Source organism: Populus alba, chromosome 12 (assembly GCF_005239225.2).
Source record: "Populus alba chromosome 12, ASM523922v2, whole genome shotgun sequence".
Classification (NCBI taxonomy): domain Eukaryota; kingdom Viridiplantae; phylum Streptophyta; class Magnoliopsida; order Malpighiales; family Salicaceae; genus Populus; species Populus alba.
Genome location: NC_133295.1, coordinates 8,276,185 through 8,288,578, shown reverse-complemented (window position 1 = coordinate 8,288,578; position 12,394 = coordinate 8,276,185). Strand labels below are relative to the sequence as shown.

General features: G+C 32.5%; 1 protein-coding gene across 1 annotated transcript; it reads left to right on the top strand.

Moving 5' to 3' along the window:
- Nucleotides 1-2,245: 2,245 nt before the first annotated feature.
- On the top strand, nt 2,246-7,195 carry LOC118028982 (hexosyltransferase GAUT11). Its single transcript, XM_035032739.2, has 2 exons — nt 2,246-2,805; nt 5,383-7,195. Exons 1-2 carry the CDS (start codon nt 2,653-2,655, stop codon nt 6,835-6,837), a joined length of 1,608 nt encoding a protein of 535 aa, XP_034888630.1. The 5' UTR covers nt 2,246-2,652; the 3' UTR covers nt 6,838-7,195.
- Nucleotides 7,196-12,394: the final 5,199 nt, after the last annotated feature.

The window sequence follows — 12,394 nt, the reverse complement described above, 5'->3', positions numbered from 1 at the left end:
CAAGTAAAGAAGCTAATGATATCAAAGGTTCTTGACATCCGTAACTTAGATGGTAAACCAGATGTGGATAAGAATTGATTAACTATTATGGGTTAGGAATAGTTAACGATACCAATCCATTGTATTGATATCGGTACTTGAATAGAATTGATTAGTCTAACCTTGTAATGAGAGACTAATGATACTAATGAGATTCATTAGTATCGGCAATTAACTTCCAGAGAATGGGATGATAAGTGTTAATTAGTTATTTTGAAAGAACTAGATAAGCTAATTATATTGAGAGAAGAATATCTTGGTATCAAATGAGGATTGATCCATAAAGAGATGGCGTTCAAAATCATTTTAGTTGTATTTGATTTCCAAGATGAAATTATTCTTGGTAATTGATTAGGATATTAGATGAAAAATGCATATTATAAAGAAATCTACGTCTAAATTTTATGCGTCAAAAGAAATGCCATGAAAATTATTACCTATCATTGTTATTATTGTTGTTATTACCTTTTTATATTTATATGTAAATGTTATTTGTTATTTTCAAGTCCATCGGGGTCACATCAGGAGTGATCTTAGTTTAGCTATCTTTTGCTATGTAATTATGTTGTAATTCAAGACATTTATCTCCTAAACTTAAAATATAGTATTGACCCGTAAATTCAAATGTACGACTTTGATCTAATGATGTAATTCTAAGTACATATTTTAACCATGCATGTTTTATAGTTGAAATTGGATCCTTCACTTGAATTTCATTATATGATATTATTATACATGATATAGTTTATGTAATGATAATATGTAGCAATTGAATTATACATTGTTTTCTTTTGTGAACTTGAATTTTGTAATATTATTGAATAAGATGTGTTGTGTTGATAATGATGAGTTTGGTAGAGATCCATGATGATTGAATAGAGTTGTGAAATGATATAGAAAGTGTAAATCTGATATTGTCGATAATTTGAGACCTCTTGATATAGGAAAGACTCCACTGAATTTTTGGTAGAAATTTTGATGGATTTAAAAAATAATTCCTAAAATTTCCAGTTACCTGTTATGTGTTATCCCATAAATTAGGATTGTTACAAAAAAAATTGCAGTAGAATACATGTTAATTTTAAAGAATTAACATTCATCTTGAAAAAGGAACATGTTAAAAAAAATCCCCTCACTTTTCTTTTAGTTTATTGTTTTTAAAGTGTCCTAAATATTAGGGCTGTTATAATCTCTCTTTAAATTAACTTTGAAAACAATATTTCAAAAATACTCACATGTTAATGTAAGCTTTATTTTTTGCTCTTTTTCACATGCCTCTTTCTTTTCTTCCAAAAACCCTTTAGCAGCATAATATCATTTCTTTCTCTACTTGGCATAAATTCTCGTCAAGATATTTTTGTTCTTCATCAGGTATATTATTAATCTTTCCTTTCCTTTTTTCTTTCTTTTATTTTGTTTTTGTTTTTGCAATAGTAGTTCATTTCAATTTTATTTTGGTTTAGCTCAACCAATTATGTGTGAATAATGAGTCTTTTTTTTTATGCATGGATGATGGTTGATTAATGTGTGAATTGGTATGAATTAAAAATAAGTAGGGATTGAAAAGTAGTATTTAAAATTATAAGTAAGAGTTGTGCTATCTTTTTGAATTATTAATATTGTCAAAAATTATATTAATCATTAACTTTTTTATTTGGTAATGAGATTTGCATTGATATTTATTTTACTTAAGTTTGATTTAAGTAAAATATTAGAATTTTTATTAGAATATTTCAAGAATATTTTTTCTCAACATTTCATGAAAAATTTTTGATTGAAAAGTTATTTTTAATAAAAAAAAATAGAATTTTTTCAATTAATATGAAATATGTTTATTTATATTTTCTTTAAAATACTTATATTTATCTCATTTTAAATAAATATAAGAGTTCTTGTAAAATAAATAGATTTTTTTAATAGAAATTATTTCTAAATTAAGAGCAACAATATTAATATTATTAATTCAATTCATTTCCACATGCATTTTAAATAGTATAATTAAATTTAATTATATAATTTTATATTTAATTTTAAACCTAAGAATTTAATAGAATATCAATTAAACTTAAATAATTGAATTCAATTTAGGTTATGATTTGATTTTAAAATATGTGGAAGTGACATGGGATAAATTTCGGTAAATGGTAACGCAAGGTTGGTACTCCACGCCAGATAACGTAGAATTTTACACTTGGTGTGTTGTTTTAAGAAGAAGAGGAAGAAGAAAAAGCCAAAAGCATTGCCCACGGCTGGCTATTTCCTTGCTGCTAGTTTCTTTCCCTGTGTATAACTCTCTCTCCATAGACAGATAGCCACAGCCAGGCAGCCCCTCGTTTCATTTCAAATATAAGTATAAAAGGAGCAGACAGTTGAAAATCTCCTCTCTCTTATCCTTTTCCTATTTACACAAACACACACAAAAACAGTAAAAGTAAAAGCCAGATCACAATCATTCTCTTCTAGCTCTTTCCATTTGAACCCACCACATTCAATGCAATACATCGATGAGTGTATAGTGTTATGACTGTTCCTTTCATTGCATGTATTTTCAATCGTGGGTGATGGGTGTATTTATAAAATCTTGATTCTTTTTGGGGTGAATCGTGAAGAAAGATGAGGAGGCGACCGGCAGAGTACCGGCGCCCAGTTAGAAGGAGGTTATCGCAGTGGATCTTGGCGCTTCTCGGGATGTTCGTGATTGCAGGATTGGTATTGTTTGTGTTTCACCACAATCACCATGAAGATCAGGTCAAGCAGCCAATGATGGTAAGATTTACTTCCATAATAAGAATCCCTTTTTCTTCACCCCCTCCATATGTCTATTTGATCTTGTATGTTTTTATCAGTTTGATTTTTAATTGTGTTTCGTTTTGATAAATTCAGTCGTTTTTGTCGACACCCTATGGATCCAGAAGCTTTAATAACTGTAACAGATTCATAAAAATTGGTGTTTCAATCATATCGAACTTTGAATAATGTGATTCAGTGTGAGTTACAATTACTAAATGGATTCATTGACTGCCCCTAACTATTATTATTATTATTATTATTATTATTATTATTATTATTTGTGTTAAATGACTTTTGTAGGGATAAAATGAGTCTTTTTGTTGTTGTTATTAATTAGTAAACTTTCAGTGATTTGATGCAAGAGTTCTGTTAAAAAAATGATATGGATTAATTTCAGAACTCATCTGTAGGCTGCCGTTAGCTGCATAATGGTGGTGAAATTTTATGCCATTTCTACTCAAAATGATGATTATTTTTTCAGACATAGATGTTCTCGTCATTTCTGTGGTTTGCACTTTACTCTGAAGTTAGAGACCAAGACGAGTGGCACACAGTACGCTCATGAGCTTATATATGTGATTTTCATTCCCGCTGCTCAGTAGGTCTATTTGTCATACACTTAACTGGATCTTGGTGGCTATTGCCAAGTATATAGCTGGTTTTACTTCTATAGAATTTTGGAGTGTTGCGTTGAGGTGTTCTGATAGTAGTTAACAGGTGCTTAACAGTCTTATTTAGGAAAACATGAAGCAGCCATGTGTTTGGTATTTTCCAAAGAGAAAGGATTGAGGATCTCATGCAAACTTGTTGGATAATAATGTTCACAATTACCTTTGTATTCCTTTGCAAAAGGATGTGGACCCTTGTAGTTTACTGTTTCTAATAATCACATTCTGTCGTTTAGAGATTCTTATGGTAGATTGAAGATAATTGGAGTAAACATAGATTATTACATTACTTGGTTTACCTACTTTTCCTAACAAGCGTTACCAAAAACTTATTCGTCTATCATAGCTCCTGTATCCTGCTGTTAGGTTTCAAATTAACTGTTGCAAAGTTTTTGGAAAATTTTACACTTTTCCTGGAGTATGTGCTGATAGAAGAAGCAATTTTCTTTTCCATTTTTCATATCAGCTACAGATGCTTCTCATATAATAATGTCAAGGTTGTTGTCAGGGAGTAAAGAAACAACTAAAATTCATTTATATATTTGATGAATTTAGACATGCCATCTTGCCATATCTACTACTGTGATAACAATTGTTTCACTAAAAGTGGTTCTATATGCTCTCTTGTTTGAGAACCTGCTTATATCATAAATGACCTTCTTGCTATGTGGTGACAACACTACAATTTAGCATTTTGTAACAAAGTGGTTTTTGGGGAAATAACATATTAATCTCACATAAAGAGCTAAAATCTGTTATTGGGAACCAGCAATAGGGGGTCTTTTTCCAACAGAAGTTCTTCAACCATTACATCCCTGGATCAACATGAAAGGCTCGTGGATGCTTAATCACAAGATTCTTACAAACCCAGCTCGTTAAAGATGGAGTCCATGGAAATTCCCTGTTTTTAATCTTTTCTTGTTGATTAATAAATTACATGACTGGGTGAGTTATGCTGAGAGTTTCAAGACAACATGTGGCATTGGTTCTTTATCCCTTTTCTTTTGTGCCCTCAAATCTGAGCATTTACACTACACTTTGTTGCACATCTGAAGCTAATGGTATCTTTTTTCCCCTAAATTGCTTTATGATTATCATGCTATGCAAGTAATCTAGTCCTGGATCTTTTCATTTCCTTTTCCTCACATACTGAAGAATACTGTAAATGGTGGAAATGTAGTTTCCGATACTTTAAATGCTGGAAGTAGATGCCTCAGGGCTTAAATTTCAATGATTAAATGCTTCAACTTGTAGTTTTGTGCCCTTTCATCTTGAAGTCCTGCACTTTACTAAGTAAAGCCTTTTTTTCCCTTCATCATGCCATGGGGACCAGATGTTATGAGAAGATTCATTAGTCAATTGATTATTTTAAAATCTTACAGCACATCCATGTGTTTTATAGACAGTGCTGCCAGATAATTCTTTAGAGAATGCTGGCCATAATTTTAATAGTTTCTGTTTTGGCAAACTTGAATTGCCTGAAATCAAAAGAGGCTACAAATGTTATGTTTCTTAACAAGTCATGGAATTGCCTTATTTTCATTTTCACTCCATCTTAGCGTAAGGTTGACCTTGGCCTAAACAGCTAATCCTGTAGTATTGAGAATATGTCTTTTAGGCATCTGGTTAATCTGTGGCATCAATTTATCACCTTATGACCAGAATTTGTTTTTTCTAAGGTGTTCATAATGTATTCTTTATTTTTGGATGGAAAACAGTGGTCTCTAAATGATCAATTTTAGACAGATAAACAGAAGTTTGCAACAAAACATAAATTGCAAACATTATCACAATACATTGACACTTCAAGTCATATGTCAGTAATCACAGGCATTGCTCTATTTAACATTTATCAACTTACTGAATATTGATGTTTCTTGTCCAGGGTGAAAATGCGACAAAAGAGCCTCTAAACCATGAGGGTTTAAATTTCACCAAGGAAATATTAAGTGCCAGTTCATTTTCACGACAGTTGGCAGAACAAATGACACTTGCCAAGGCTTATGTCATTATAGCAAAGGAGCACAATAATCTTCATCTTGCTTGGGAACTGAGTAACAAGATTAGGAGTTGCCAACTTTTGCTTTCTAAAGCTGCCAAGAGAGGGGAGTCCATAACAGTAGAAGAAGCTGAGCCTGTAATAAGTAGCTTATCATATCTAATTTTCAAGGCACAAGACGCTCATTATGATATTTCAACCACCATAATGACAATGAAATCTCATATCCAAGCTCTAGAAGAGCGAACAAATGCAGCAACAGTTCAAAGCACACTCTTTGGTCAGTTGGTGGCTGAGGCTTTGCCCAAGAGTCTTCACTGCCTGAAAGTAAAGCTCACAAATGACTGGCTTAAGCAGCTCCCCCTCCAAAACCATGTGGAGGAGAAGAGAAATTCCCCTCGAGTTATCGACAATAATCTCTACCATTTCTGCATTTTTTCAGACAATGTGCTTGCCACTTCTGTGGTGGTCAACTCCACAATCTCCAATGCTGACCATCCAAAACAGCTTGTCTTCCACATAGTGACGAATGGAATTAGCTATGGATCCATGCAGGTTTGGTTTCTAACTAATGACTTCAAAGGGGCCACCGTAGAAGTGCAGAATATAGAGGAGTTTACCTGGTTGAATGCTTCTTATGCTCATGTTATCAAACGGCTTCTTGATCAAGATTCAAGGGCCTACTACTTTGGGGCATATCAAGATATGAAGGTTGAGCCAAAACTGCGGAACCCTAAGCACATGTCTTTGCTCAATCACCTCCGGTTTTACATCCCTGAGGTCTATCCACTTTTGGAAAAGGTTGTCTTCCTTGATGATGATGTCGTTGTCCAGAAGGATCTGACCCGGCTGTTTTCTTTGGATTTGCATGGGAATGTCAATGGAGCTGTAGAAACCTGTCTTGAAGCATTTCATCGATATTACAAGTATATCAATTTCTCTAACCCAGTCATCAGCTCAAAATTCGACCCGCAGGCATGTGGTTGGGCATTTGGAATGAATGTTTTTGATTTGATTGCATGGAGGAAGGAAAATGTGACTGCGCGGTATCATTACTGGCAGGAACAGAATGGTGATCAGATGCTGTGGAAACTGGGAACACTCCCCCCTGCCCTTCTAGCATTTTATGGACTGACCGAGACGCTTGATCGGAGATGGCATGTGTTAGGATTGGGATATGACATGAACATTGATGAAAGGCTGATTGACAGTGCTGCAGTTATTCACTTTAACGGGAACATGAAACCATGGTTGAAATTGGCCATTGGCAGATACAAGCCTCTTTGGGAAAGGTACATAAATCAGAGCCACCCGTATTACCAAGATTGTGTCATTAGTTGAAATCTGCTACTTTTTTATTACTGATATTTATGTGATCTTCGATGTTCTTAAACAGTTGACCTAGGATCGCATTGTCGTAGAGTCAGAAATAGAAAATTTTGGCTTTATTAGGAGCTTTACCTTTTGTTTTTTTATATAATTTCTCTCTTTTAATATAGTTTCTTAAAAGAAAAGGAACGAGTTTTATACTAAACAAAATTTAAATCTACTAGGGTAAGAACTGTGAAGGATTCAATTTTGGCTGATGGGGTTTCCTTTCCTCTTCTGCAAGCTGTAGAACTATTTGTTCCTCGGCAATTCCTGTAATAAATTTTCAGCTCTTATGAATTATATTGTAATTGGAAGCAGGCATTTGATATGCTGACTTGTCTTAATTTACGCAACTATATGTGGATTCTGTATCAGAACTTGAGGGTCTGGTTTTCCCTTAGTAGTAAAGCTCCTCTAGACATGAAATGTTCACAGCAGCGTGGTTGATCAACTGCAATGGTCCAGGATGATCAGACCTGCAAATTTCTTCCATGGGAAATTGGGCTGCTAAATCATTTAAATGTTTAAAATCTATCTGCTTCTGAGTGCCAGGCGAAGCTTCTCAGGAACCTTTGTCTTTGGCCAGATAAAAGGTATTTTTCATCTTGCAGCTGATATAGGTATTGTTGCAACTTGCAAGTGAGAAGCAGATGTGCACTTGGGAAGTTTCCATGTGATTCTTGGCGATAATCTTGAAGCAAACGAAGGAAAAACCAGAATATCTGGTTTAGTAGACAACACTCGTAATGCGACTGCACCAGGGGTTCATGTTGTGAGGAAACGTTGAAACCACCCCGAAGTGACCACCTTCACCATAGAACAAAGCACCATCACCGCTGCTAGTTAATAGTTATGGTCTAACCTTATTTACCATACCACTTATAGATCGTAAACACAGCAACGATCCCTTTTTTGGTTTTACCTTTTCTCTTCACCAGCCTCAATCCTTCACATGATGGCTTTGGTATAAAGACGAATGAATGCCAACAGGTGAGCCCCGTTAAATCATGTCTTTGTTTTAGCCTGAACCTTTTCACATTAAAAATAGACCATTTTGGTTCACTAAAATAAAATCAAAGAATTGTTTTGAAAGTAAAAATATAGCAAAATAATATTGGTTGAAAAAGTATTTTAAAAATAATAGTTTAAATAAAACTGGTGATCTCTAATCACGGTTACATTACAAAATTGCAATTCAGAATCATGTGTTAAATTAGTAGAAAACTTCTTCTTCCTCTTATGGTCGCCTTACATCTCTATAAAAATTAAAAAAAGGTGTTTCTCCACCCCCAAATCATCAAAAACAACTATTTATTCTTCACCAAGACACCAAAATAATTTTAAAAAAAAAAAAACACTAGCCTAATCTCCCCCTTCAGTCTCCTCACCATGACCACCACTTGAATCGCCACCTAGCCATCAACAAATCAAGATAAAAACACAACATTTCTCTTAATTTTACTTTTGATTTATTATTGTTTATGTGGTGTTAGATAACTGGGTATTTGGTTGGAATTAAGATAATTTAGAGTAATTAGATATGTTTTTATGCAATTGATGTGATTTATGGTATCAATTAGGTCAGAATAGATAAATTAAGGTTTGCAAATTAAAACAATTAGGGTTTGCGTTGAATTTCAAGATAAATTATCGTAATTGAGGACTTTGTTTGAACTAAGATAATTTAGGTTTTAATTAATGCAATTATGTATGTTTTCATGCAATTGATATTATAAAGGTTGAAATCATAGCAATTAGGGTTTGCGTTGAGTTTTGGGATAAATTACTATAAATAGGGATTTTGCTTGAATTTAGATTATTTAAGTCTGAATTGATGCAACTAGATATGCTTTCATGCTGTTGATGTTATGAAGGTGGAAATCATAACAATTAGGGTTTGGTTGAGTTTTGAGATAAATTACTATAATCGAGGATTTTACTTGAATTGAGAAAATTTAAGTTTTAATTGATGCAATTAGGTATGCTTTCATGCAATTGCTATTATGAAGGTCAAAATCATAGCAATTAGGTTTTGCATTGAATTTTGAGGTTTGAATGTAGTTTTGGGATAAATTGTTATTAGTGGGGATTTTGCTTAAACTGAGATGGTTTAAGTTTTAATTGATGCAATTAGGTATGCTTTCATGCAATTGATGGTATGAAGGTCAGAATCTAACAATTAGGGTTCGCGTTGAGTTTTGGGATAAATTGCTATAATTGAGGATTTATCTTGAATTGAGATAATTTAAGTTTTAATTAATGCAATTAGTTATGTTTTCATGCTATTAGGTCAAAAATCATAGCAATTAGATTTGCATTGAGTTTTTGGATAAATTGTTGTAATTTGAGTTTTTGTTTGAATTGAGATAATACACATGTGGTAAATGACAGAGTTTTCATTAGCCTTGTTCACACATTCTTACATGTTGTGCAAAAATCATATTGATTTTATCCAATTCATTTATCCGTATTATAGTGTTCAGATGTATAGAAAGACATTTGGGACTCCATTCCATCCTTTACTTAACAAATTAAATTGTAGTGAATATGCTGGTTCTCAAGTAAAACCAAACCGTTCTAGATGTAAAACTGGTTGGGGTTGAAAAAAGTCCACTCTTGCATAATGTGATAGATGTAAGGGAGGGAAATTCCTAAATTAGATGTGGCATACTCAGTCAGACAGGGCATAATAAGAAAGCTTGTGAGTATAGATAACATATATATCTAATTATTACAAGTTAACATTTTATGTTATTTGTTATTACATAATGAGATGTTATGTTTAAAGTTAAATCTTGTATTATATTAAGTTGATATGATATAATATGTGTTATATGTACAATTGGATAAGATGTCATGTACACAGGGATCTACTTCATCTTTATATAAAGGCCATTTATTTATTCGTGGTGCTAATGCATCTAGTTCACAAGGAGTGCATACATAAGGTGATGGAGATTCGCATTATATGCCTCCCAATCCTATTGAGTTTTTCATTCTACAATTCAAGATATGCATTGATTAAAGGACGTGTGGATTAAAATTGTGAGGTTTTTTTATATTATAAGATATTGCAAATACCATGCTAATTATAAGTTCAAAATCACTCGACAAATAATTCATGTTGATAAGTTTTTTTTTAAGGATGATGGTAAGATATATTGTCAATTCCATAAGTCAATAAAGCTTCCAAATCTTGTGTTCTTGCTTATCGTGCAGACAACTTTTTATTTTGTTACCTGCCTACAACATATTAAGTTGGATCATGGATTGCTTAGAGCACATATTAAGTGATAGACTCACTCCTTCTATCTTTGAGTAAGTGAGATGATGCCTACATTACAGGATATTGTTATTCTACTTAGCTTGCATGTATATAGGTGAGCAGTTACTATTGTAGAGATTCAGGATAAGGTCATTTTATGCAAGCATATATTCAAATGAGCATCCCCCTTATAACATGTTTAAGGGGCACTCTTTGAAGATGAAATGGCTTGAATATAATTTTTCTTTATTGCTTTATGAGTATGACAAAAAGATCTTGCGATGGTATGTTAATGTGAAGTAATTGTACAGTTTATATATTTATTGTATTTATAATTGTAATGAAAATATGTTATGATGTGCATGTATTCTAGAGTGTATATACTTCATATATTTGACAACATACTATTCATGAATCTTAGTGAATGCATGCTCCACTGTTTTATATATTGTTGCTAAAGGACTTTAACTCTATTTCATGGTATAGTCGGGGGTCAAGCATTGTTATATGTTTGTACAATCACCTATGTATTACAAGCATGAAAGGATCCAAGCAAGTTGTGGGATATTTGTTGCTTTTATAGGTTCTACAATGAACATTGTCTTTTTATTATTATTATAACATATGAGGTTTGAGTTACTTACTAATTGCTTGTATTTTTTTGTCATACAACTATGGTCATGAGAGCATCCCTAATTAGAGTGTCCCCATACTAGTCTAAAACTTGATATGTTTGTTCAGATTTTGGGAGTGGACCTATAAATCCCATTAGAAAACATGTAATATGTTGATTATAATTGTATCTTTAAATTAAAAATTATTTTATTTAACATATTTAATTAGCTTATTGGTTTTAAAAGTTAGGTGATGTGGAAGGAGGTACTTTGAAAATAATCTAACACATGATTTGTTATTTTATCATAGCGAGTTATGTAAAAACAACATTATCAGGTATGAAGATTATTAGTTCATAACTAAACTTATTGGTTTAATTATTTATCACGTCAACAATGTGTATGGTTAATTGCATTATTGATGGTGCTGGAATAAGTTAAATGGAATCATTATTTAGAAGATGACCTATTAGTTGCTTCTCTTATTTGCAAACTAGGAAGGGACTTATGGACAACAATGGTCTTAATATCTTTTTTAAGCTAGTTGAGTTGTTTTTCCCTAATCATGTTATACAACAGTTCAGTTGGCGACAACACAACTTGGCTAAAATAGATACAAGTGATGCACTGCATGCCATTAGTCATCGGGATAGACACGATGATTATAATTGGATGGCCCACCATATCTACTACATAGCATAACGAGATGCACAGATAGATGAGATATTTAGGGAGGCGTATCCTATTATTTCAAAATATTAATACATGGACTGGTATTCGAGTATAACACGGCAAATAATCACACCAAACTTGACGTTAGTTCCCTTATGCGAGGAAATGGAGTTTAGGCCATATGGACAACAAATTCAAAATTCCTTAAGTATTCGATACTTTTTGTAGTTAATATGTGATGTTAAATGTGTTTTATTTATGGATGAATAATTGTATTTGTTGAATATTAGGCTAGCAACAAGATGATCAAGAAGTCTTTACAAATCTTCATAAGCTTAAAGATGATGGACTTGCTCATTATTATATATCTCATTACTTTTACTCGTCGCACTATACTTGAGATGGTTGGATAGACATTACATCTAAATTTTGCTATTTTCCTAAATTTTTTCTCCTATATGCAATTTTGCCAAAACATTTGGCCAATTTTGCTAGAAAGGAAAAATACTTAAAATCGAAGGCATAGAAAAAGAATATAATTATTGTGCATAGCATAAGAAACTATAGAATATGAAAAATATCCTTTTCTATTTAACTTACTTTTCAAAGTCCCTTTTCAAACAACCTTATTTGAAAAGGCATCAAATTGTTGCCTTTTTAGGTGCTTTTCGATGACTTTGATGTGTTGATGTAAAAAATTAAAAAAATCAATAGAAAAAAAAAATCATTTTGATGCATTTTTAATTGAACTTTTGTAAAAATATCATGCACAACATTACTAAACACACATGAAGACTACAAGATGTCATTAATATTAAACTAGTCACTCACTAGATTTGTGGGCCCACACTACGCCATGGGCTGAAACATTTGTTATCGATTAAAAAAAGATGTTTGAGTGACACAAGCATATTTTAGAGAAGTGAAAAAAACATAACTCCAAGCACACAAAAAAAACTTGTATAATTTAATTTGA

Bases quoted from the DNA above. Each gene is read 5' to 3' on its own strand.
- LOC118028982 (XM_035032739.2), top strand. From the start codon at position 2,653: ATGAGGAGGCGACCGGCAGAGTACCGGCGCCCAGTTAGAAGGAGGTTA. The intron at 2,806-5,382 runs GTAAGATTTACT...TTTCTTGTCCAG, and splicing joins AGGTCAAGCAGCCAATGATG to GGTGAAAATGCGACAAAAGA.